General features: G+C 45.8%; 1 protein-coding gene across 7 annotated transcripts in view; it reads right to left on the bottom strand.

The window, feature by feature from the left end:
* The window catches only part of ARHGEF2 (Rho/Rac guanine nucleotide exchange factor 2), a 179,285-nt gene that overhangs the window by 3,801 nt on the left and 148,573 nt on the right, over positions 1-26,911 (bottom strand). For 5 of the 7 annotated variants that reach the window (XR_005744706.1, XM_040332336.1, XM_040332334.1 and 2 more), the window contains 19 exons: positions 24,296-24,359; positions 23,014-23,146; positions 22,533-22,642; positions 21,011-21,157; positions 20,597-20,847; positions 18,795-18,920; positions 18,587-18,704; positions 15,500-15,559; positions 13,807-14,055; positions 12,552-12,628; positions 12,262-12,431; positions 10,662-10,729; positions 9,524-9,712; positions 8,089-8,184; positions 7,160-7,212; positions 6,045-6,086; positions 4,346-4,396; positions 3,655-4,122; positions 3,353-3,548 (listed from right to left, as the gene is read on the bottom strand). Coding sequence is in view for 6 of the 7 variants with exons in the window: in XM_040332336.1 (XP_040188270.1) it covers positions 3,353-3,548; positions 3,655-4,122; positions 4,346-4,396; positions 6,045-6,086; positions 7,160-7,212; positions 8,089-8,184; positions 9,524-9,712; positions 10,662-10,729; positions 12,262-12,431; positions 12,552-12,628; positions 13,807-14,055; positions 15,500-15,559; positions 18,587-18,704; positions 18,795-18,920; positions 20,597-20,847; positions 21,011-21,157; positions 22,533-22,642; positions 23,014-23,146; positions 24,296-24,359 (2,668 nt within the window). In the remaining variant the exon portion in view is untranslated. The remainder of the gene's footprint in view (positions 1-3,352; positions 3,549-3,654; positions 4,123-4,345; positions 4,397-6,044; positions 6,087-7,159; positions 7,213-8,088; positions 8,185-9,523; positions 9,713-10,661; positions 10,730-12,261; positions 12,432-12,551; positions 12,629-13,806; positions 14,056-15,499; positions 15,560-18,586; positions 18,705-18,794; positions 18,921-20,596; positions 20,848-21,010; positions 21,158-22,532; positions 22,643-23,013; positions 23,147-24,295; positions 24,360-26,911) is intronic. The other 2 variants (XM_040332337.1, XM_040332338.1) reach the window with 2 other exon arrangements.

The following is a 26,911-nucleotide window of genomic DNA, read 5'->3' as shown; positions in this document are numbered from 1 at the left end:
AAAGAGTAGGAAGACTATTGAGTCTTGGCCTGTAGAATTTGGTCTTCTAGGTTGGACCATTGTTGAGTGTCGCTCTTCTCAATGTAGAGGTCTTTGCCATGTTGGGCTATTGTTGAGAGGGCGTTGGCCTTCTCAATGTACAGGTCTTTGCCATGTTGGGCCATTGTTGAAAGGGTGTTGGCCTTCTCAAAGACCTGTATATTGAGAAGGCCAGTACCCTCTCAACAATGACCCAACATAGCAAAAACCTGTATATTGAGAAGGCCAATACCCTCTCAACAATGGCCCAACATAGCAAAGACCTGTACATTGAGAAGGCCAACACCCTCTCAACAATGGCCCAACATGGCAATGTACAGGTCTTTGCTATGTTGGGCCATTGTTGAGAGGGTGTTGGCCTCCTCAATCTACAGTTCTTTGTTTTGTTGGGCCATTGTTGAGAGGACGCTGGCCTTCCTAATGTACAGGTCTTTGCTATGTTGGGCCATTGTTGAGATGGTGTTGGCCTTCCTAATGTACAGGTCTTTGCTATGTTGGGCCATTGTTGAGATGGTGTTGGCCTTCCTAATGTACAGGTCTTTGCATCCCCCACTACACTGCATATTAAAAATGTACTTGTGTTTGGGTGTTGGGTCTTCTAGATGTACAAGTTTCGGTCTCATCGTATTGCTTAGAAGTATCAGCAGGATCTGATGATGATCTTTACTCCATCCCTAGGTCTTCAAAAGTCCAGCAATAGACTGAAACAGTGAGGTGAGGAATACAAAGACCTGTACATTGAGAAAAGAATGCAACTCGCAACCATGGAATGGCCCAATCTAGACATTAAGGAAATGGGTCATTATTTCGAGGACAGTAAGGAGCACATTTTAGATAGACTCTGACCCATAGAATTTACCAGCCTAGATATACAAAGTTACTCCATTTGTGGTTGGTCTTCTGGATGTACAAGCTTCTGTTTCAGTCTTTCTGGACTTTTGAAGACCTAGGGATGGTGTAAAGATTATCCTCTTTACATTGGGTAAAGATCCTGCTGATACTTCTAAGAAATACACTATAACTCTCAACCAAGGAATGGCCCAATCCAGGCTGGTAAATTCTATGGGTCAGAGTCTGTCTAAAATGTGCTCCTTACTGTCCTCGAAAGAATGTCCCATTTCCTGAATGTCTAGGAAGACCGGACTCGTGGCCTGGAGAATTTACTAGCCTAGAATGGGCCATTCCATGGTTGTGAGTTGTATTCTCTCCCCAATGTACAGGTGTTTGCATCCCTCACCACACTACATATACAAAGTTACTCCACTTGTGTTTGGTCTTCTGGATGTACAAGCTTCTGTTTCCGTGTATTGGTGGACTTGAAGACATAGGGATGTGATGTTTGGTAAAGATCCTGCTGATACTTCTAAGCAATACCTTGAGACAGAAACATGTACATCCAGAACACCCAACCCTCAACCACAAGTGGAATAAATTGGTATTCAGTGTAGTGGGAGATGCAAAGACCTGTACACTGGGGAGACCAACACCTTCTTGACAATGGCCCAACCTACAAGACCAAATTCTATAGGTCAGTCTTCCTACACCTTAAGGAAAAGGGACAGTCTTTCGATGAAAGTGGGGAGCACATTTTTGGACAACTGGTTCAGAAGAGGCCATCTACATTAAACTGAGGCAACCATCATTGAACAGGTGTGGTGGCCTTCGACAGTCTTCTAGATATAATGCCGCTGTATCATATCTACCACTTCAGCCATGTGTATTATTATCTGTTAACTTAAAGTGGAGATCCACACAAAAATGGAACCTTCGCTTTTTGGAACTCTACCCCCCTCCGGTGTCACATTTGGCACCTTTCAGGGGGGTGCAGATACCTGTATAAGAAGATACATAAAACAGGTATTTGCACCCACTTCCGGGCATAGACTCCTGCAGGAGTCACGCCCCTCCCCCCACTGTCTTCTGGGAAACACACAGGTCCCAGAACACAGTGGGGTCCAGTTAGGACGCGCAGCGCGACTCGGGCATGCCCAGTAGGGAACCGAAAATGGAAAGCCGCAACGCTTCACTTCCTGATTCCCTCACGAGGATGGCGGCGGGGACAGCAGAGAGCTGAACGATTGATTGGCTTCGGCTGCCGACATTACAGGTGCCCTGGACAGGTAAGTGTCCATTTATTAAAAGTCAGCAGCTGCAGTATTTGTAGCTGCTGGCTTTTAATATATATATATATATATATATATATATATATATATATATATATATATATATATATATATATATATATATATATTTTAGGCAGACCTCTACTTTAAAAGGGATTGCAAAGGTTCCTTATTTAAAAAAATAAAATAAAACATGCAACTCCACTGTGCAGCTAGTTTTGCACAGAGTAGCCCCCCGATCCTCCTCTTCTGGGGTCCCTCGGCGGCTGTCTCGGCTCCTCCACACATCAGCTAACCCCCGTTCTGGGAAGCGCTTTTCCTAGGGGGTTAGCTTGCGGGCGCGCTGCCGTGAAACAGTCGGTGACTATAGCCGCCGACTGTATCACTTGGTCCTGCCCCCTAGCGCCATTGATTTGATTGACAGCAGCAGGAGCCAATGGCTACGCTGCTATCAATCAACCAATGAATGAGCCGAGAAGAGCCAAGAAGCCCGGTCGAGAACACAGGACTTTCGAGGGCTCAGGTAAAGTAAAGGGGGCGGCTGGGGGGCCACTAATCGTCTGATGTTTTTTCACCTTCATGCGCAGAATGCATTACGGTGAAAAAACATGAACCTTTACAACCCCTTTAATATGTAACTTTCACACCTCCAGTCTTGTTTTTAGACAATTGGATTAGGGTGGTGGTGCTCCCTGTGTGGACATACATGTTGGGGTATCCTGGGTGTGGATATAAATGCTGAGGTATCTTCCTGACATTTAGAACCAGATAAAGGGCTAGGAAATGTCCTCAACATTACGGAATAAGTCCAGTTGAATGTGACCAACTAGCACTAGATGTAGCATGACCTGGAGAACCTTCAACCTCAAAAGGCTACACGCAGTGGACAGAAAATATTCCGCAGCACTGAACAACTTTTATCCCCTGGATAAGAGGCTGTGGTGGCAACTCGACAGAAATGGCCAAGATGGCTGACCACCCTGGGGGAATGAAGTTTGGGGGCCTTCATATTGTTAAACTAGCCACCCCAGCCTTTCAATACCCCAAAAATACCTGCCCATTCATGTGAATGGGATTACTTAGCGCTCAGTGTTTTACTGGCAGTTTAGAAGCGCCTCAGTGTGAAAGGGGCCTCAGGGCTATTATTTTTTGTTTTCACACATTTCACCCCTACTGGCCCCCTCACTCACCTCGCGCGCTTGATGGCGACGTTGGCGGCCCTCCTCCCTCTTCCTCTGAGGACTCTGTGTCTACAGTCTCTGGCAGCCTCTCCAGCTCGGTGAGGTCGCTGAAGTCGTCTTTCAGGTCAGAGTCCTCCTGTAAGGTGATGACAGGGATCGGGCCTGGGCCATCCAGGGTGGCCAGAGATCGGCGGTCGTGGTTTATCTGAACAGAAACGAGACAAAATCAGCAATGACCATCTGTGGGATTGGTCGTCCATAACAAAGATATAGTGGATGTTGTTTAGAACGGCAATCGTGTCGGCACGTACCTGGGGTGGAGTGAAGGTTTGGTACAGGGCGTCTCCGGCTGGCAAGCTCCGCCTTCTTGGGTCAGTCCCCCTAGGACTTCTACCAATATCAGCCACCATATTGCCTTTCTGCAGGGTAGCCAGCTCCAGCTGCTTCTTCCCCTCCTCCAGCTCAAGTTCCAGTTTGTTCCTCATCTGCTCGCTCTCCCTGAGCCGCGCCTCCAAGGTTCCCGCCTCCTGCGCCCGCTCCTCGCACTGTCGTCTGCAGCGGCGCAGCTCCTCTTGCAGCAGGGTATGCTGTCGCTGGAGAAGGGTCAGCTCGGTGCCGGACTTGTCCATGCTCTTGGATAAGGGGTCTACTACAGACAGGTCGCGGGAGTTGGTGCGGGACAGGTTCTCTTTCTTGTCGGTGCGGTTTAGGTTCTCCTTCTTGTCTGTGCTGTCTGGGATCTGTAGACTCAACAGACTGTCTTGCTGGGCCACCACCACCTACCAGAGAAAGGCAGATATTAATATTAGTGCCCGGCCACCAGGGGGAGCTACTGACGACCCCTCAATCGCCGCTCCAGTCTCAGAAATAAAAGCTTTGGCTGGAGTTGTGCTTTTAAGGGACTACAACTCCCATTAGCTGGCAAGGAATGCTGAACATAGCTAGCCTCCAGCTGCTAAGGAACTGCAATGTGTGTGTCCACTGTAGAAGAAGAAACCTTACCTGGAGTCCGTGCAACAAGGTGTACAAGTTGGAGATCCTTTGCAGAGCCTCCTAAAACAGAAAAAGAGATTTTCTAAACACTTTTAAAACACATAGTTAAAGGAGCTCTATCATGGGGGAGTGAAGCGTGGAGGAGTAGGTGCAGCTGCGGGGACAGACATTAACATAAACCAAATCTGACTACTTCAAGGAGAGTCAGTCCCTTAGTATAGCCCCCTCCTTGCATGTCCTAGCCCTCTCCTCTTCTGGGAATGTCTAATTACTGTCTGTGCCTCACCACCCTATAGGTAACCTTTTATGTAACTGCCAGGGGAGGCATGCAATAGAGCAGCCTTTCTCAACCTTTTAATTCCAAAGGAACCTTTGCAATTATTTTCAGGTCTTGGGGAACCCAACGAGGGAGAAGAATGGCCCTTCCGTTGGCGGCGGTCGAGGGCCAAGAGTGGCCCTTTCGTTGGCGGCGGTCGAGGGCCAAGAGTGGCCCTTTCGTTGGCGGCGGTCGAGGGCCAAGAGTGGCCCTTTCGTTGGCGGCGGTCGAGGGCCAAGAGTGGCCCTTTCGTTGGCGGCGGTCAAGGGCCAAGAGTGGCCCTTTTGTTGGCGGCGGTCAAGGGCCAAGAGTGGCCTTTTGTTGGCGGCAGTCGAGGGCCAAGAGTGCCCGTTCCGTTGGTGGCTGTCAAGGGCCAAGAGTGGCCCTTTCGTTGGCGACGGTTGAGGACCTTTCGTTGGCAGCAGTCAAGGGCCAAGATTTGCCCCTTGGTTGGCGGCAGTCAAGGGCCAAGAGTTGCCCCTTGGTTGGCGGCTGTCAAGGGCCAAGAGTTGCCCCTTGGTTGGCGGCTGTCAAGGGCCAAGAGTTGCCCCTTGGTTGGCGGCTGTCAAGGGCCAAGAGTTGCCCCTTGGTTGGCGGCTGTCAAGGGCCAAGAGTTGCCCCTTGGTTGGCGGCTGTCAAGGGCCAAGAGTTGCCCCTTGGTTGGCGGCAGTCAAGGGCCAAGAGTTGCCCCTTGGTTGGCGGCGGTCGAGGGCCAAAGATGGCCCTTCCATTGGCGGCGGTTGAAGACCAAGAGTGACCTTACGTTGGTGGCAGTCGAGGGGCAGGTGTTTCCCTTGCGGCGGTCGAGGGGGAAGAGTGTCCCCCCACGTTGGTGGTGGTCGAGGGGGGAAAGAGGCCCTTCCATTCCGTTGAGGACCAAGAGTGAACTTTTGTTGGTGGTAGTTGAGGGACAAGAGTGTCCCTTGCGTTGGTAACAGTCAAGGGGGAAGAGAGGCCCTCCCGTTGGCAGCCGAAGGGGAAGAATGCTCCTCTTACAGACAGCTAAAAAGATCTTTGGTCTCATGATGCTGACTCTAACAAGTTGGTAATGGACCTGGAATTATGCAGGCACCATCAAATGGTGGGAGGTCCATCAACCACAGCTCAAGAACTCCTAGCAAACTCTGTAGGAACCCTGGTTGAGAATGGCTGCTACCACTTGGGTGAGAAAGTCTGCTGACATCACATACAAGATGGCGGAACCCAGCAGCAGTCTCTGGGTTATTTGATGTCTACACAAGGAAGTATTTTACAGGGAAATAATGTATAAAATCTTATGGGAAGATTATTGTTAAAAGGAGAGTCCCCTTAAAGTAAATTACGGAGATAAATCTAGGTTTGGGTTCAAGTTACATTTCAGCAAAAGTTTAGCCCCCAAAAAGCCGCGCTCACCTCCTGCGGGCTCTTATTCTGCAGTTGGTTGCCGTTCCGGTCCTGTAGAGATAGAACAGAAGTTTTTTTGTTTTTGTTTTAATAAAACCATTAGATGTTGAACGATGTTCATCATATCTCTTTCAAATTAAGAGTTAGATTATATAAAAAAAATATCAAGTTTAGGGGATGAGCAAAGATCGATTGATTTTGCCCGGATATTAGAATGGGGATTTTAACAGTTTTTTGAGGTCTACAGAAGATCCCTAAAATTTGAAAACCAAAACATTTTCTGATTAGAGTCGGAAAGGGTGCAAAACACATTTTTTTGTACATTGTGTCCTATTGAGAAGACTTTCCTTCACTTCCTGCCCTATAAAAACACAAGATCAGGAGGCGTAGATTTATTTTTTTTTATCTTGGGGAGGGTCCCTTGAGGACACCGTCCAATTGTCACCCTCCACATTTAGGACACTCCAAACCAAGCAGGGTAACCTCCTCTTCCCCCTGGAGGTGATGATCCCCTCCTTACCTGCCAGGGTTTTGGGGAAAAACAGATGGTGGTGAGGTTGGATTGGGCACAGTAGGGGCAGGGCAGAAATTTGGCACTGTTGGGTCATACACCACCTGAGAGAGTGGAGTCAAACATCCTCACCAACATTTGCCACATCCGGCTGACCTCACCATCAACCAACCTATGGCAGGGGAGCCACCAACTGGATGTGTGGGATCATAGACACGTGAGGCTCTCAACAGAGGACCCAACTGTGTGTCAGGGGCAGGGTTGTGATCTACTTTCTTGCATGGCCGCACCGGTTACCAACCCCCCCATCCTACAACCTCCCTCAGCTGTGCAGGATCCATGGCTGTTCCCTGCCTGCAAAAATCACATTGCAACCCTCGTCACCACTGGCAAGTTTCTGGCCTAAGCGAATGCTCTGGGGGGGGGACCCGATACTATACCCAAGAACAGAAAGTGAGAGGAAATCCCCTCTTAAGTCATTATCAGAAGAAGTGTCTCCATTGAGAGATCTACCCACTATGCCTGTTCTGGTGACAACTATAACGTTTTGGACTTCCCATCACCATTATTGGCGTTGCCACTTTATTATTCAGGTTCACAGTTTTTGTCTCACCTTCTGGTCCTCATCCCTGTCCAGAGATCCGTTCACACTGCTCGAGTTGCCATCTGGCAGGAGAGAAAAGATCGATTAGGGTCAAGTGAAAAAAATCCCAGAACAAAGTGGTCTTAAAGCCACTTGCCTGCCTAGTCTTTACATAGTGCTGATGGTGACTTTGGGATCCCTCCAGCATCCCATAGGGCCCTCAAAAGGAAATTTCATAGACATAGATCCCCTATGATCATTAGACTTCCCAATTTAGAAGACCCAAAACTGTCAGAATGGCCACCCACCATTGACAGTATCTGCACTCCTTGGGTGAGGCATTTGCTTCGACGTAATTTTAATGGATGTGTACTACAACTTTCAGTAAATGGGATGCCCTTGTGGACTACGATTTTTTTATTCAATTTACCGTTGGACATAAACGATAATACTAAATTGAAAACCGATATCGGGGAACAATGCCGGTAATAAAAAAAAAAAATGACTCTTAAATTTTAGTGGACCCATCTAGCCTCCAATTCTAGTACACCCATGTAGCCCCACCCCCAATTCTGGTGGACCTGTATCCCCTCTGATTCTCTAGTGCACCCATCTAGCCTCCCATTTTGGTGAACTCGTATCCCATCTGATTCTGGTGGACCCATCTAGCCTCGAATTCTGGTAGACCCATGTAGCTCCCCATTCTGGTGGACCCATCTAGCCTCGAATTCTGGTAGACCCATGTAGCTCCCCATTCTGGTGGACCCATCTAGCCTCGAATTCTGGTAGACCCATCTAGCCTCCCATTTAAAAAAAACAAATGACAAAGTTGCAAATTTCTCCTCCTCAGTATCTATGACATTTATTAGAAAGGGACAAGTACTAAGACTTAACCAATGGCAGACATAGTTCACGGGATAGGAATAAACAGAGGGCGGCGCCCTCTGGTGGACACTCACGTGTGGGATTACTGGCTGGGACAGAGGTGTGATTGTGATCGACTATAAGCAGCTGCTCGTTTCCTATCGTTATAATGACGTCCTTCAGCGCTTCCACTGTGAGAGGAAAAGAAAAGGTCGGCACTGTAGTCCACAGCTAATCCACAACAAATATACACAATACAGACATCATATACTCTACAATGATTAATGGTGTGTTCACTTCTATTATTATATAGAATTTATATAGTGCCAACAGTTTGCTCAACGTTGGGGGCAGACAGTACAGTTACAATACAGGAGGAATTGGGGGGGCCCTGCTCTTTAGAGCATACAATCTAGGAGGGAGGGTCAAGTGATACAAAAGGGTGGTAACTGTGGGGGATGGGCTGATGAAGAAAATTAAAGTACAGTTGTTCGGTGGAGCCAGGGTAGGCTTCAGGTTTTCAGGGATCGCCTAAAAGTGGATAGATTTGGAGATAGTCTGACAGATTGGGGGTAGGGAATTTCAGAGGATGGGAGAGGCTCGGAAGAAGTCCTGGAGGCAAGTATGGGAGGAGGTGATGAGGTAGCTAGAGGAGGTCTTGGGAGGAACCAAGAGGACGATTAGGTTGGTATTTTAAAACTAGGTTAGTGATGGAGCTAGAGGCAGAGTTGTGAATGGCTTTGTATGTTAGTACAGTGTGCAACAGCACTGGTGAACCACAACAGCGGTTAGCAAGGGTTTCAATGCGATTCTCTATGCGACAACTCAGTATTGGGCCCCAGGCGTCACTCCTCGCAACAGGAGTTAGGGGGATCTATACATCATCTCTGTGTCACATAAAGAAAGGCGTTGAGCTACTAAGCATGGACGCATTACGACCAGAGCTTAGCGTTTAAAATTATAGTTCAAGATCAATATTCCAATACACCTCTATATGCAAGTGATTATCAGTAAGGGACCCCAGGCCTCACTCCGAGTTTGGGGGTTCTCTACATCATATCACCCTGAGCATATAGCGATGTATTAGGCCACTTGCGGAGATTCTATGAAATGATATTATTAAAAATAAGTGAGGTCCAAGAACAGAACCTTGGGGGACCCCAAAGGAGTAAGGAAGAGGAGGAAGTAGAATTGTAAGGTGTGGTGGGACCATGGAGACCAAGGGAGTGAATTTTTTTTTTTTGGGGGGGGGTCAACCATATTAAAAGGCAGACGAAAATTCCAGAAGTAAGAGTACAAAGTACTTCTACTAGGATAATAACTATAGAGTGTGATTGTGGGGGGTGGGGGTAAGTTCCTTTGGTGCAAAGACTTTTTTTTTTGGTGATCTCTGTACAGCGCTGCGGTATATGTCAGAGCTTTATAAATGTATAATAATAATAGTGTGTGACTGTGATGAGAACATTAGAGGTTAAGCTTATCTGGTGCAGAGACTGATGAAGTTCCACATTCCTCCTCCAGGTGTCTCACCTTCTTTGATGGCCTCAGTGATGAGTTTCTCTCCTCGGTAGCTGTCCGTGGATTCCGTCCGGAACAGCTTGCGGGTGTTCCCCATGACTGGCGCGTCCTCTCCCGCCTGCAGCTGTAGCACCTTGGAAAACAGCGTCACCTTCTCCTCCATGATGGCCGCCACCTCCGTGTCCCTCTGCTGTATGACCTCTGCCAGAAAACAGACACAGTGGTTAAAAGTCCAACCCGACAGGTAAAAGGCTAAAAATAAATGATCACCCCGCCCCCAACAGCCAATCACTTTCTCAGTCTTTTATGTCGCTAAGGAAATGCAAGTATGAGCATCTACTGTTCAATAGGAAGAGGAGAGTTCTTTGTTCATATCTGCATTAGCCGCACGACTATATACGTCCTGACCCAAATTCTTATTTTTTTTTAAAACTGTGTAAAAATAAATACAATCAAGTAAAATAAATAAGATATTTTTTTTTAAAGCGCCCCGTCACGACGAGCTCGCGCACAGAAGCGAACGCAATACGCGAGTAGCGCCCGCATATGAAAATGTGTTTCAAACCACACAAGTGAGGTGTCGCTGCGATCAGTAGATCGAGAGCAATAATTCTAGCCCTAGACCTCCTCTGTGACTCAAAACATGCAACCTGTAGAATTTTTTTTTAAAACGTCGCCTATGGAGATTTTTAAGGGTAATAGTTTGTCGCCGTTCCACGAGCGGGCGCAATTTTGAAGCGTGACATGTTGGGTATCAATTTACTCGGCGTAACATTATCTATCACAATATTAAAAAAAAATTGGGCTAATTTTACTGTTGTATTATTTTTTTAAATGAAAAAAAGTGATTTTTTTCCAAATAGAAGTGCGCTTGTAAGACCGCTGCACAAATACGGTGTTACAGAAAGTATTGCAACGACCGCCATTTTATTCTCTAGGGTGTTAGAAAAAAATATATCTATATATAATGTTTGGGGGTTCCAAGTAATTTTCTAGCAGAAAAACATATATTTAACTTGTATATTTAATTAATATATATGATGAGAATGATATGAATTTGAATTCAGACTCAGGCTGGATGTCCATAATAACGATTGTTGCTGTTTTTTTTCTGTAGATATCTTCAGTGTGGAAGAAGAACGGCACTTACCTTTCAATTTCCTCAATTTGGCTTCCACTTCGGTTTCAATCAGTGGGAATTCTTCCCGTTTTGGACATCTGAAAGGAAAGAAAAAGGTCACATGATTTGACGTTAAACACATCTCAGCAGACTGCCTGACTGTGGTGGGCCCATGTCTCCTCCCATTCTGGTGGACCCATCTAGCCTCCCATTCTGGTCAGGGCTGTCTTAATGAGAGGGCACACCTGGGCACTGCCGAGGGGCCCCAGCTGCATGGGGGGCCCCTGCACTTTTCCCAAAGCAGCTGGTCCTTGAGCCCACGCTGCCCCAAAATTGGAGGCCCCAAGATGGCATTGAGAGTGATAGAGGCACAGGGGGGCAGGCTGCCTCCTACCTACTTGATGTCTGTTTAACTGCACTGTCATCATTGTAGGGGCCCTAGAGTATTACTTTGCCCAGGGGCCCATGATGCTATTAAGATGGCCCTGATTCTGGTGGACCCATCTAGCCTCCCATTCTGGTGGACTTGTATCCCATCTGATTCTGGTGGACCCATCTAGCCTTTCATTCTGGTGGACCCATCTAGCCTTTCATTCTGGTGGACCCATCTAGTCTCCCATTCTGGTGAACTTGTATCCCATCTGATTCTGCTGGACCTATCTGGCTCCCAATTCTGGAGGACCCATCTAGCCTCCCATTTTGGTGAACTAATATCCCATCTGATTCTGGTGGACCCATCTAGCCTTTCATTCTGGTGGACCCATCTAGCCTTTCATTCTGGTGGACCTATCTAGCCTCCCATTCTGGTGGACTCGTATCCCATCTAATTCTGGTGGACCCACCTAGCCCCCCATTCTGGTGGACTTGTATCCCATCTGATTCTGGTGGACCCATCTAGCTGAACTCATATTTCATCTGATTCTGGTGGACCCATCTGGCCTCCCATTCTGGTGGACCATATAGATGCACAGGGGGGCAGGCTGCCTCCTACCTACTTGATGTCTGTTTAACTGCACTGTCATCATTGTAGGGGCCCTAGAGTATTACTTTGCCCAGGGGCCCATGATGCTATTAAGATGGCCCCGATTCTGGTGGACCCATCTAGCCTCCCATTCTGGTGGACTTGTATCCCATCTGATTCTGGTGGACCCATCTAGCCTCCCATTTTGGTGAACTCATATCCCATCTGATTCTGGTGGATCCATCTAGCCTCCCATTCTGGTGGACCATATCTTCTCTGATTCTGGTGGACCCATCTAGTCTCCCATTCTGGTGGACCATATCTTCTCTGATTCTGGTGGACCCATCTAGTCTCCCATTCTGGTGGACCATATCTTCTCTGATTCTGGTGGACCCATCTAGTCTCCCATTCTGGTGGACCATATCTTCTCTGATTCTGGTGGACCCATCTAGTCTCCCATTCTGGTGGACCATATCTTCTCTGATTCTGGTGGACCCATCTAGTCTCCCATTCTGGTGGACCATATCTTCTCTGATTCTGGTGGACCCATCTAGCCTCCCATTCTGGTGCACAGTATCTTCTCCGATTCTGGTGGGCCCCATCTAGCCTCCCATTCTTGTCCCTCTTGGTTACAAACTAACAAGTCTTTTGTCCGATAATCATACTTACACTTTTACTGTCTGTGCAATGACCTTCATCCACATGTTCCTCTCCTCCCGGGAGGCCGAGTGAACTTCATACATCTCTGGAGGCTTGGCGCTGATCAGAAACATCCCTTTCTCCTGATTGGCAATGTCCCTGACGATGAGGTTTTGTAATGAAATCACGGCTGACTTGTCCTACAATGTATCGGGAGAAGAAAAGATTCGTCATCAACTGGACATCTTCCAAGACCAAGCAGAAGACCATTTGGAGAAGGTCTTCTGGGGTCATTAGTGGTTGTCTCATGAACTTCTTACCAGGGTGGGAAAGTAGTATTTTTGGTCCTTTTCTTGGAGAAGAATCAGGGCGTCTGTCATTAGCAGCATGATGACGTCTGGGTGAGAAAAGACCTACAATCAATATCTTGGAGAACGACTAAAACCCTTGTTCTTCTTGCCAGTAACCTACTAGAGGCTCTACTACTACTCCCAACAAGAAGGGGTGGCTGGTACTCAATTTTTTTGAGGGGCACAAACAAACATGAATTGCCCCCATCAAACGGCGCCAGTTTCCCCCCAATCCCCAAATGCCGCCGGTTTCCCCCCCAATCCCCAAATGCCACCAGTTTCCCCCCAAATGCCGCCAGTTTCCCCCCCAATCCCCAAATGCCACCAGTTTCCCCCCAAATGATGCCAGTTTTTTCTCCCCCGCCTGACACTTACCTTTCTCGGGTCAGCGCCATCCTCCTCCACGCTCCATCCGAGTCCTTGATGTCTTCTCCTGTCCTCTGTCGCTTCAGCCAATCAGGTGACCAATAACCAGACCCGGTGCACCCGATTGGCTGAGAGGCAGGTCAGTGTTAGTGAAGCAATTCCCTACCACAGCATGGTTTAAACAGGGAACGCACAGCCATGCGCCTGTTGGTTTACCATTTGGAAGCCAATTAGAGCCTCCTAAATCGGGCACTTCCAAAACACCCCCCACCGCTCAGGGGCGGACTGACGGCCCACGGGCAATAGGAGATTATAGTGTCCCCAGGCAATACATAATGGACCACACACTAAGAAGGTACTAGAGGGGCAGGGCAGCTATATTCTTGGAATTTTTAGGGACAGATGTAAAAAACACAGATTTTTACTGTCCCTGGTTTTACTGAGGCTGGCAAACCTGATGGGGGCCCCCAGGCAGTGCCGAACGGTCAGTCCACCGCTGTAATTCAGATGGCCGGACACCTGAATAGAGGGCGGCAGTGGCGACAACAGATATATTCATGCAATGCATTGGTCTACTGTTGAGTGACGGGTGCAGGAGAGAGGGGGCGGCGCTCCTGCACCCTCTATGGACGCACCGCCACTGTCTACTCACTCTGTAATCTTCTTACTGGAAAGAATTCTCACCACAAGCGTTGTCTCGCCTGAAACCCACTGGCCGTCTAAGAACTACGAAACTTCAGCCTAAAATACTTAGTCCCACAATTGCTAGACTGACGTGGCGCCATCTTGGTTTACAGACCATGACCAAGCTGGGCCTCCAGGCTTACACCCCCCCCCCCCCCCCCTGACTCCCTTGTACCTTTGAACCGGCCAGCAGCGGTCTTCCACAGCAGGGACCCTTCGTGGACGAGCTTCCGTCTTAGTAGCTCCTCTTTGCCGAAGCAAAAATCGCCTTGGACGGAGGCGGCGGACTTGCTGTCCACTTTCAGGTAGATCTCCTGCAGTCGCGTGTTTTTCTCGTAGTTGAAGACCTCCTGGTCAATGGAGGTGATGAGTTCCTTTATTAAGGTCAGCGAGGCCGCCAGGTCCTGGTACTCCTCCTCGTCACCTACAGAGCAAAAAATAATTACAATTATATCCGGTGCTGGATTTATTTTATATCATAATGTCGAAATACGAAGACTTTTGGAGAGTTGACTATGTACTTTGTTTGACATTTTTTGCTATTTTTTTTAATATAAAAGTGGAACCTCGGTTTACGAGTAACGTGGTTAACGAGCATTTTGAATAACGAGCAATTTTTTTTTTAAAAACATTCCGACTCGGGTTGCGAGTGTTGTCTTACAGAACGAGCAGAATTCAAGCTAATGGGGCCTGCAGTACCGCATTTGGCCAGAGGTGCAGGGGGGGGCGCCAGAGCTGTTCAGAAATACTCCGTTCCCGAGCCTTTCGAAGTTCAGCCAAGCCCGTCCCAGAGCCTTTCCTAGGCTCTCCGGCGCCCCCCCCCCCCCACCTCTGGCCACATGAGGTATTGCACGCCATAGAAGTCGATGTAGAACGAATTATCTTCGTTTCCATTGACTTCTATAGGGAGACTCGCTTTGATATGCGAGTGCTTTGGATTACAAGCGTTCTCCTCAGAATCTGAGGTTCCGCTTGTATATTAGATTCCATAAAACCAGTACATATCCCGTTTTCTGTTCAGTCATAGAAAAGGGACAAAGAAAAAAAAATGCTGGAGAAGATTTGCACTTTGAGTTTTTATGTTTACACCAGTGGCCCTTTGCTGGTTTTTGCCTGGCACTATTTCATCCACCGATACCAACAATGGGGCACAAGTCCGCCCCCCACTGACACCAATTAAAAGGCACCATACCTCCCAATGACACCAACAATTGAGCCGCATGACACCAAAGATGGGGCAAAATTCCTCCCGATGACACCAAAAATGAGGCACATCTCCTCTCAATGATATCAACAATTGGGCTGAATTACATCAATGATGGGGCACAATTTTTTTTCCCCCAATGATGAGGAACAATTCCTCTGATGAACAACAATTGGGAAAAAATTGTGCCCCATTGATGATGTAATTTGGCCCAATGATGGGGCACAATTCCCTCCAGTGACACCGACAATGGGGCACAACTCCTCCCAAAGACACCGACATTGGGGCACAAAATCCCTCCCTATGACACCAACAATGGGGCACAATTCCTCCCAAAGACACCGACAATGGGGCACAAAATCCCTCCCAATGACACCAACATTGGGGCACAAAATCCCTCCCAATGACACCAACAATGGGGCACAAAATCCCTCCCAAAGACACCAAAGTTGGGATGATTTTTCTCCACTGTTCTCAGGACCCTTACTACTCCCAATGGTCACAGTTTGGCCACTAGGACAGTTTTCCTTTCATTGGATGGACTTGTGTCTTGTATCTCGGACATAACGAGGGATCTGAATAATTACATTTTTCTTTATTTTTTAAAAAATAAAATGGAATCGCAATCAATACAGTAAAAGTGAAATAAGACGATGATTCCTACTTAGGCTGCTTTCACACGGCTCCGTCGCAAAAATGCGGCAAACACGCATCTGCTTTTTTGCTGCGGGGCGTCGCGTTTTTGATGCGTTTTTTTTGCCACGATTTCCAAGTTATTTCAATGGAGAGGCGGAAAGGAAAAGAGAGAGGAAGAGAGACAGAGGTGAGGGAAGGAGAAGGAGGAAAGGAAATTTCTTGTTTTGTTTATTTGTATGTTTGTTATGTATTTGTATTATTTCTGTAAAATATATTCCGATTTGAAAAAAGAAAAAAGTATTATTTATAGATATATAAATATAAATTTATAGATAGATAGATATATATATAGATATATATATATATATAATATGTATTATTTCTGTAAAATTAAATTTGATTCGGAAAAGAAAAGTATTATTTATGTAAATGTTATGTGAAATTCATTTTTACTATTTATGTAAAATAAAATATGATTTACCGTATATATATATATATATATATATATACACACAAATATATATTTATTTAATCATATTTTATTTTACATAAATAGTAAAAATTAATTTCACATAACATTTACATAAATAATACTTTTCTTTTCCGAATCAAATTTAATTTTACAGAAATAATACATATTATATATATATATATCTATATATATATCTATCTCCATACATACACACACACGCATGTACAGAAATAACACACACACACACACACACATATATACGTGTATATGTATTATTTCTGTAAAATAAAATTTGAATCGAAAAAAAAAGTATTCATGTAAATGTTATGTAAAATGTATTTTTATTAAATATATATATATATATATATATATATATATATATATATATATATATATATAAATAAATTTTACATAAAATAACATTTACATAAATCCTTTTTTTTTCCTGAACCAAATTTTATGGAAATACACATTTTATTAAATATATAATTTTTTTTATTATTTCTGTAAAAACAATCTAATTTAATAAATAAATAAATAAATATATGTATATATTTGTTAAATCAGATTTTATTTTACAGAAATAATAATTAAAAAAAAAAATATATATATATTTTATTTCTGTAAAATAAAATGTGATCAAAAAAAGTGTGTGTATATGTATTATTTCTGTAAAATAAAATGTGATCAAAAAAAGTGTGTGTATATGTATTATTTCTGTAAAATAAAATTTGATTCGGAAAAAAATGTAAATGTTATGTAAAATGTATTTTTATTAAAAATATATATATATTTTTTTATAAAAATACATTTACATAAATACCTTTTTTCCCCCAAATCAAATTTTATAGGAATACACATTTTATTAAATATATATATTTTTTTATTATTTCTGTAAACTAAAATTTAATTAATATATATATTTGTTTATTAAATAAGATTTTATTTTACAGAAATAATAATTAAAAAATATATATAATAAATATATATATAGATATTTTTTTTTATTATTTCTGTAAAATAAAATATGATAAAAAAAAAAAGTGTGTGTATATGTATTATTTCTGTAAAATAAAACTTGATTAGAAATAAAAAAGTATTATTTAAACTTATTCTTATCATTTCTATAAACTATATGTATTATTTATCTAGAGTAAAATCAGATTTAAAACAAAAATATGTATTTATGTAAAATAAAATCGGATTTTATATATATATATATATATATATATATATATATATATATATATATATATATATATATATATATATATTCACACACACACACACACACAAAATATATATTATGTATAATAAAATCTCATTTAAAAATAAAATATGTATTTATTCATTTAAAATCGAATAAAAAAAAATATTTAAAAATGAAGAGGAGTGTTTTGTTTTTGTTACCGCACCAAACTTGCAGCAAGTGGGACTTTTAGGGGCTCTTTCAGACTAATCAGTTTTTGCAGTTAAAATAAAAAGTGGAAGAAAAAACGCACAACAAAATGCACCCCTTTAAATCCTACGGAACTCCTCGCACTACTCAGTTGCGTTTCAGTTGGGTTTTTAGGCATGTGCGTTTTTGTTGTGATGAGTTTGCCTTGCGTTTTTTCCCCCCTGGACAAAATCGCTTCCCACAGGTGCGTCGTGTTTTTGCCGCATTATCCATAAATTTGAAAGGAGATGTCGCATTTTTGGTGACTTCCATAGTCCTGCTTGTTGCATTTTGTGGTTATTTTTTTTTCTTTTAAATGCTAAGGAACTCTGGTCCGTTTTTGTTTTTAAAAGTCCAGCTTGCTGCAAGAATATATATTAAAAAAAAACGCACTAAAAATGCACCTCTTGATTGGAAAACACGGCAAAAAAACGCAACGCACCTGTGGGAGGTTCTTTGCCCGTTCAGATGTCCAGGGGAAAAATGCACCAAAAACGCAACGGAATAGCGTTCCATAGGATTTAATGTACCGTTTGCTGCAACAAAAAAAAGGCACTAAAATTGCACCGTCTCCATGGATATCGCAGCAAAAATGCAACTCACCTGTGGGAGGTTCTTTGCCCATTCACTTGTCCAGGTGAAAAATGCACCAAAAACGCAACAGATCAGAGTTCTACTTGCTGCAAAAAAAAAAAGAGGCACCAAAACTGCACCTCTCCATTGAAATTCATGGAAACCGCGGCAAAAACGCCGCGCACCTGTGAGAAGTTCTTTGCCCAGTCACAAGTCCAGGGGGAAAAAAAACGAATATGCAATCTTGCAATGGAGCAGTGTGAAAGCAGCCTAAAAACGCAACTGAAACGCAAAGGACCAGTGTGAAAAGTTCCATAGGATTTAGCCCCCCAGTTCAGTCATGCGATTTTTAGGGGCCAAATTGCACCCTATTGTCGGTAATCAAACTGTTCAAATCGGGGCGACTCTGACTTTGTGGTGCGGCACTGATGTCAGCCAAGTCACACTGACCTGCGGGTTTGAAATTGTGCGACTTCAAGTGTTAGAGTCGCACGATTTCAAATTCGAAATTCAATGTCAACGGGGGGCTTAAAGGGGGGCATTTTAAATAAAATTATCCATTTAACGAATGTTTCCAGATCTCTGGTGAGCAGAAGACGCACACGGCTTGGCATACGGGCGCTCTTGCCTACCTTTGGAGTTCTGAAGTATCCGATCGATGAGAACCGGGTACTTGGTGATCCTCTGGGTCACCAGTAGAATACATTCTGGCACGCCGTGTCTCCGGAGTAGTTGGGAGCGGGTCATTTTCTGTGGAACATCAGGAGGGGAAGGTCAAGTCATGGAAAACAGAACACGTATTTCCCAACCCCCCCTCCCCAAGACCTCAACAAAACTCACCCGTATGAGCTGCTGGAACTTCTTGTCTCGGGAGAAGAGCTCCTTGTACAGCTTCACAGCCTTGTGATGCTGACTGCAAAACTCGGTGTAGGCCTTCTTCATGTGCTCCGCGTTGGTCCCTGAAAACTACAATGAAGGCAAAAGTCAACCCAAAATAAATCTTCACCCCTGAAAACTACAATGAAGGCCAAAGTCAACCCCAAAATAAATCTCCACCCTAAAAAACTACAATGAAGACAAAAGTCAACCCAAAAAAAAAAATCTTCACCCCCAACAACTCCATGTTCTATAGACTCAGCATGACAAGTTTCTAAATCCTCTGTTTCACCAGGAGGACCTTCTCTAAGAGGTTCGTCTTTGGCGAGACGCAGCTTTCCATAAACATCACCGGGGGCCGATTACAATTTAGGGGTTTCCTGCTTGGAGAGGAAGTTTGGTGGGACAAATACCCTGTGGGACCTTTTTATTTGATCTTCTTTCTGTAATTTTTATCTAGAGTTTGGTCTGTTTGGGGGGACTATATTTTGGTTGGCCTACTGTACAACTCTTCCGGACCCTCTAAAGCGGGTCTCGTGAAAAATGACAAAAAAAAATTGAAGCATGCTTCAATTTTATGTGTCGTTTTTCAAAACGTCGTTTTTTACTTCACAGAAATTGACCGTGTGTAGCAAAAAACGACGTTTAAAAGACGTTTTTACACCGGCGCATGCCCAGAAGCTACTTATGAAGCAAGCTTCAATGGAAAAACGTTGGTGAACGTAACCTCGCTTTGCTAGAACATTGTGAGAAAAACGATGGTGTGTAGGCAACTTCGTCTTTGAAAATTGAAGTTTCAAAAACGTCGTTTTTTACTTCACAGAAAATTACGTTTTTTTTCATCACATAAAGTGATGGTGTGTATGCGGCATAAGAGTTTCGTCTTTGGCGAGACGCAGTTTTCCAAAAACATCACCGGGGGCCGATTACAATTTAGGGGTTTCCTGCTTGGAGAGGAAGTTTGGTGGGACAAATACCCTGTGGGACATTTTTATTTGATCTTCTTTCTGTAATTTTTATCTAGAGTTTGGTCTGTTTGGGGGGACTATATTTTGGTTGGCCTACTGTACAACTCTTCCGGACCCTCTAAAGCGGGTCAAGCTTTAAAAATGTACCTCTCTGTATAACCGTGCAAGAGCAAAGGGAAGGAAAAATGTACCTCCGTACAAGAACGAGGGGAAGGCTGGAGGTTCAGGTTTGGATAAATGAAACAAAATTCAGGTACATTTTGGCCAAAGACTTCAAACTTTTGGACGTGCGTCTCACCAAAGACGAAACTCTTGGAGAAGGTCCTCCTGGTGAAACGGAGGATTTAGAAACTTGTCACGCTGAAGCTATATGACATGGAGTTGTTGGGGGTGAAGATTTATTTTGGGGTTGACTTTTGTCTTCATTGTAGTTTTCAGGGTGAAGATTTATTTTCCAATAAAAAAATGTAAGAATACCAAAGATGTCCCCAGTCTACTCTCATTGGTCTGATCACTACTGCTCTAGCACAGAATGATGGGCATTCTGCATTTGCCCCATATGTACGATATGGACCTCTCCATGTCATATCTTCTGCCTGGTAATAAAAAGGTGAACCTTCTCTAGGCTGCTGTGATAAATCGGGGTGTCGTAGAACACTACATACCAGGGCCGTCTTTAACGCAGGGCAAAAGGGGAAGCTGCCCCGGGCCCAGTCATTAAGAAAAGGTTTGCCCACATGAAAGATGGCCCTCTCCAGACACAGCTTTTGCCACCCATCTAGGGCCGTTGGCCCATACCTGGTTGATGAGGATGTCTCCCAGCTTGTTGATGACGAAATTCTTGTTGCTGTCGGAAGCCAGAGAATCTTTGCGCCTTTCCAGCAGCTGGATGAGGAAGCGGATGTGAATGTCGCTGAGCTCGTCCACGCATGGGAACATCTTCTGCACCAGGGCCGGGTCCATCTGCAGGTCCTCCACCAGCCCCTTCCGGAAGATGTTGGTCATGATCTTCAGCGTCCGGACGTGGTGGACCTCGGTTTGGATGAGCTCTGCGAAGATGAAACAAGTTTTTCACCCAAGCTTCATACATTTTTCACCCAAGCTTCATACATTTTTCACACAAGATTCAACTGGGAAAAAAAATGGATGAATCTTGGGTGAAAGCCCCGATACACAGACCCCCATATGCCTGTCCGAACTCCCAGTGCTCACCATAGATGACATCCTGACGTTTCATGACGTCCTTCTTGTGCTGCTGAAGATAATTATTATCCACAGCTAAGCTCCACGAATCTGCCTCGAACTCCTTCTCATCCGTGGCAAAGTCACTCATCAGCTGGCTGTAGATGACATCGGCACCTGTTGCGGATAAACAGCCATTAATATCTGGGCTCCATGAACACGGGACCATCTAGCCAACATGCGTCCCTCTCAGCATTTTGGTGCATCAAGGATGGACTGCCTGCAGCCAATCAAAGTCTATGACCAACACTGTACCAAGTGATGCCTGCATTTAGGGCCCTTAGCGTTCAGAGGCGACTTCCCTTACTCAAGTCTGCCTTAGATAATCACTGAGGTGTTATGTCACCAATATGTTACGGGGACGGGGAACGTTTTTTGTAAACCCCTTCTAGAAGGGTACTCTGCTCTCAGGCTCTGGCTGGTGAAGATGTGAGTACAGAGGTTCAGTCTTTGCTTCCCAGACTGCAGCTAGGGGAAGAAATCCAAAAGAAGGAGAGGTCTTTATTCTTCTAGCTGCCTATTTGGACCTGAGTATCCAAACTGGCCTACAACAGAGGCCTTAAGGGTCCTACAGGTGACCTGTGGCAGAAGCCTCAAGGGTCCTCCAGGTGACCTGTGGCAGAGGCCTTATTGGTCCTACAGGTGACCTGTGGCAGAGGCCTCAAGGGTCCTAAAGGTGACCTGTGGCAGAGGCCTTATTGGTCCTACAGGTGATCTGTGGCAGAGGCCTCAAGGGTCCTACAGGTGACCTGTGGCAGAGGCCTTATTGGTCCTACAGGTGATCTGTGGCAGAGGCCTCAAGGGTCCTACAGGTGACCTGTGGCAGAGGCCTCAAGGGCCTTACAGCTGATCTGTGGCAGAGGCATCAATGGTCCTACAAATGACCTGTGGCAGAGGCATCAATGGTCCTACAAATGACCTGTGGCAGAAGCCTCAAGGGTCCTACAGGTGACCTGTGGCAGAGGCCTCAAGGGTCCTACAGGTGACCTGTGGCAGAAGCCTCAAGGGTCCTACAGGTGACCTGTGGCAGAGGCCTCGAGGGTCCAACAGGTCACCTGTGGCAGAGGCCTTATTGGTTCTACAGGTGACCTGTGGCAGAGGTCTTACTGGTCCTACAGGTGACCTGTAGCAGAAGCCTCAAGGGTCCTACAGGTGACCTGTGGCAGAGGCCTCGAGGGTCCAACAGGTCACCTGTGGCAGAGGCCTCGAGGGTCCAACAGGTCACCTGTGGCAGAGGCCTCGAGGGTCCAACAGGTCACCTGTGGCAGAGGCCTCGAGGGTCCAACAGGTCACCTGTGGCAGAGGCCTTATTGGTTCTACAGGTGACCTGTGGCAGAAGCCTCAAGGGTCCTACAGGTGACCTGTGGCAGAGGCCTCAAGGGTCCTACAGGTGACCTGTGGCAGAGGCCTCAACCAACTGAAAGGATATAATTAGGGTTTACAACCACTTTAATATAATAAGCGCTCCAGCAATGATCACCCCCCTACCTACCTTCATCAATGAGAGACTCCACAGACAGGGTCCGGTTCCTCATGTTCAGGGAGTCGGTGGACTGCGACAAGATCCTTCTTATGCCCAGCGGACTTTCATCGTTCAAATTCCTGCGCACACAAAACGCACATTACAGACCCGGCATACACGCTGCATGCTAATACATAACAGATTATGAGATTCATCAAAGTGTCTGAAGAACGGACTGCGTCCCCCGAGGACAAGCACATTCCGTCCCAATCCTATGAATTGCTATGTGGCAACACAGACATTTCTTATTACCACAATTTTGATACATAAAGGCAGCACAGGGATAAGAAAAACGTGGTGGCACTCGTAGACAGGTGACCAGTTCTTGCAGTCGGACCCAATAATGGGGATCTTGACGTCTGAGGAGCCATTTTGTTGGTAGGGCGGATCTCTTTGGATTACAGTAAGCAGCAGCTGGAAGAGCGCCGATAAAAGAAAAAGGAGGACTCACCCGGCTATGTTGGTGGTGGAGACGCTTTTGGAAAGAGACAAAGATGGCCGCCCGCGCCGGGATCCCAGCAGGGAATGTCGGAGGCTGTCGGAGGGGTAGATGGCGGAGTTGGGTCTCTCCCTTAGTGTACTGGCTGGAAAAAATATACAAAAATGCGTGAAAAAAGATCCAGATGAAAATATGAAATTACGAACTAATAAACTTTATTCATTTATTGGCTTTCAGTCAACATTGTGGGGACGTAGCCTTGCATGCACTTCCAGTTATAGCCTCTGGGTGGCAGTCAAGCATCAGTTGTCCAAAACATTTGCAGGTTCAGCTTACCTGTGTCAGGGGCTGACCTCTAAAATAAAATACCGGTTTCCTGGCTCCCCCCCCCATCTCACAGATCCAGAACCAACTATGCTCGCTCTCAAGGTCCCGAAGCCTTCAGAGCAATAAAACAGCCAGGTGATAGGCAATGGCAGATCAGGGTATTCCCATGGAAGAGGTCCCGGTGGGGGCAGAACCAGGGGAGGGCTGGGCCAGGGGGCAGCGTGGCAATTGCCTCCCAGGCCACCACAACTTATGTTTAAAATGGCCGGCAGCCGCTGCCCGCTACCATTTTGTTTTTTATTCTGGTCTAGGAAGTTGGGCCGGGGGCACGGCCATGGCGACCGACCACTAGCTGTTGCATTCCGGGAGTTGTAGTCCACGCTCAAGCTCCAAGTGGGTGGAAAACAGAGCAGCGCAGAGGAAACTACAACTGCCTGGGAACGGATTCTTGGAGAGACCCTTACACCCCTAACTGACCCTCCATCTCCCCCCCATGTAACCTACCCCAGTGATCAGGCTGCATTGATGGGCACTGGTGAGGCTGCATTGAAAAACCAGGTGGGCCATGGATGGTGAGCTGATTAGGCGGTTCAATGGGCCACTTGACTGGACTTGCCCCCCAGGCCTAAGGCTGCCAGCCCTCCCCTGGGCAGAACTAATGAATATGTTTACCTTGGGTGGACCATGTGTAAAAAAAAAGGGGGGGAGGGGCTTCTGAGAAGAGTCTCTGGGCTCTCTGCTGCTTAGGAATCCTCTTCAGCTGTGACCTGAGGGCTCTACAATGCGGCTCTGTGCAGGAGAGGGGCAGGGGGCGCCACAGTCAGACTTTGTGTTGGGTTAAATGGTAAGGGGCGGAGCCTCACAGAAGAGCAGTCATTCATTTATTGTGCGTAGAGCAGCAAAAAAATAAAACATTTCCCGGGGAAAAAAAAATCTCTATTTCTAGAACACGGAGGAAGATACGTACTTTTATTCCGCAAAGACACGTTCTGAAGGGCGCTATTGTTCTTTATGAAGGCCGCTTTCTGCTGCTGTAAAGGAAGAGGAGGAGCAAAACCGAGCGTCAGTATCAGAATTTTTTTTATTGTGTGTGTGATAAATATATATGGAAAAGAAAAAATTTTGCGCCAATCTAGTTAATGACACTCAAGTGTCATTAACTAGACAAGACTTGAGTGTCATTAACTAGATTGGCGCAAAATTTTTTCTTTTCCATATATGCTTGCGCTTCGTCACGTTTTTTGCTGCCTATTCACATATTTATTTATTTTGATCACAATTGTTTTGGTTAGCGCGATTTTTCTTTACCCATTGATAAATATATATACATACAGTATCTCACAAAAGTAAGTACACCCCACACATTTCTGTAAATCTTTTCATGTGACAACACTGAAGAAATGACACTTTGTATCTACAATGTTGTATAGTGAGTGTACAGCTTGTATAACAAATAACTCACCACACAGCCATTAATGTCTAAACCGCTGGAAAAGTGTAATTTCTTCAGTGTTGTCACATGAAAAGAGTTACACAAATGGGAGGGGTGTACTTACTTTTGTGAGATACTACCGTATATATATACATACATACACACACACACACACACACACACACACACACACACACACACACATCTATAGTCTATATACTCCTCTCCATCCTCATCCCCCACTTCTCCCCCCCTTTTCCATTCATTCTCTGTCTCCCCCTCCCACTCTCTCCTTCTTTGTCTCCCTCTCCTTCTCTCCCCCACTCTCCCCTCATCTACCACTCAATTTTTTCCTCTCTCCCCTTCATTCTTTCTCCCTCTTCCACTATCACTCTCTTCCACCTCTCCCCTCTTCCACTCATTTGTTCTTTCCCCGTCTTCCCCCCTCTCTCTCTTTCTCCCTCTTCCACTCTCCTTCTCCCATTCTCTCTCTCTCTCCTTCTCCCCTCTCTAACTTCTCTCTCTTTCTCTTCCACTCTCCTTCTCCCCTCTCCCATTCTCTCTCCCTCTTCTACTATCTCACTTCTCTCTCTCTCTTTCTTCCCTCTCCCATTCTCTCTCCCTCTTCCACTCTCCTTCTCCCCTCTCCCATTCGCTCTCCCTCTTCCATTCTCCTTCTCCCCTCTCCCATTCTCTCTCCCTCTTCTACTATCTCACTTCTCTCTCTCCTTCTCCCCTCTCCCATTCTCTCTCTCTCTCTTCCACTATCTCACTTCTCTCTCTCCCTCTTCCACTATCTCACTTCTCTCTCTCCCTCTTCCACTCCCCTTCTCCCTCCCTCTTCTACTATCTCACTTCTCTCTCTCTCCTTCTCCCCTCTCCCATTCTCTCTCCCTCTTCCACTATCTCACTTCTCTCTCTCTCCTTCTCCCCTCTCCCATTCGCTCTCCCTCTTCCACTATCTCACTTCTCTCTCTCCCTCTTCCACTCTCCTTCTCCCATTCTCTCTCCCTCTTCTACTATCTCACTTCTCTCTCTCTCCTTCTCCCCTCTCCCATTCTCTCTCCCTCTTCCACTATCTCACTTCTCTCTCTCTCCTTCTCCCCTCTCCCATTCGCTCTCCCTCTTCCACTATCTCACTTCTCTCTCTCTCCTTCTCCCCTCTCCCATTCTCTCTCCCTCTTCCACTATCTCACTTCTCTCTCTCCCTCTTCCACTCCCCTTCTCCCCTCTCCCATTCGCTCTCCCTCTTCCATTCTCCTTCTCCCCTCTCCCATTCTCTCTCCCTCTTCTACTATCTCACTTCTCTCTCTCCTTCTCCCCTCTCCCATTCTCTCTCTCTCTCTTCCACTATCTCACTTCTCTCTCTCCCTCTTCCACTATCTCACTTCTCTCTCTCCCTCTTCCACTCCCCTTCTCCCATTCTCTCTCCCTCTTCTACTATCTCACTTCTCTCTCTCTCCTTCTCCCCTCTCCCATTCTCTCTCCCTCTTCCACTATCTCACTTCTCTCTCTCTCCTTCTCCCCTCTCCCATTCTCTCTCCCTCTTCTACTATCTCACTTCTCTCTCTCTCTCTCCTTCTCCCCTCTCCCATTCTCTCTCCCTCTTCTACTATCTCACTTCTCTCTCTCTCTCTCCTTCTCCCCTCTCCCATTCTCTCTCCCTCTTCCACTCCCCTTCTCCCATTCTCTCTCCCTCTTCCACTATCTCACTTCTCTCTCCCTCTTCCACTCCCCTTCTCCCCTCTCCCATTCTCTCTCCCTCTTCTACTATCTCACTTCTCTCTCTCCTTCTCCCCTTCTCCCATTCTCTCTCCCTCTTCCACTATCTCACTTCTCTCTCTCCCTCTTCCACTATCTCACTTCTCTCTCTCCCTCTTCCACTCCCCTTCTCCCCTCTCCCATTCGCTCTCCCTCTTCCATTCTCCTTCTCCCCTCTCCCATTCTCTCTCCCTCTTCTACTATCTCACTTCTCTCTCTCCTTCTCCCCTCTCCCATTCTCTCTCTCTCTCTTCCACTATCTCACTTCTCTCTCTCCCTCTTCCACTCCCCTTCTCCCATTCTCTCTCCCTCTTCTACTATCTCACTTCTCTCTCTCTCCTTCTCCCCTCTCCCATTCTCTCTCCCTCTTCCACTATCTCACTTCTCTCT

This window comes from Rana temporaria, chromosome 13 (genome assembly GCF_905171775.1).
Source record: "Rana temporaria chromosome 13, aRanTem1.1, whole genome shotgun sequence".
Lineage (NCBI taxonomy): Eukaryota > Metazoa > Chordata > Amphibia > Anura > Ranidae > Rana > Rana temporaria.
The sequence above is the reverse complement of the archived record's forward strand: the minus strand, read 5'-3'. Positions and strand labels throughout refer to the sequence as shown.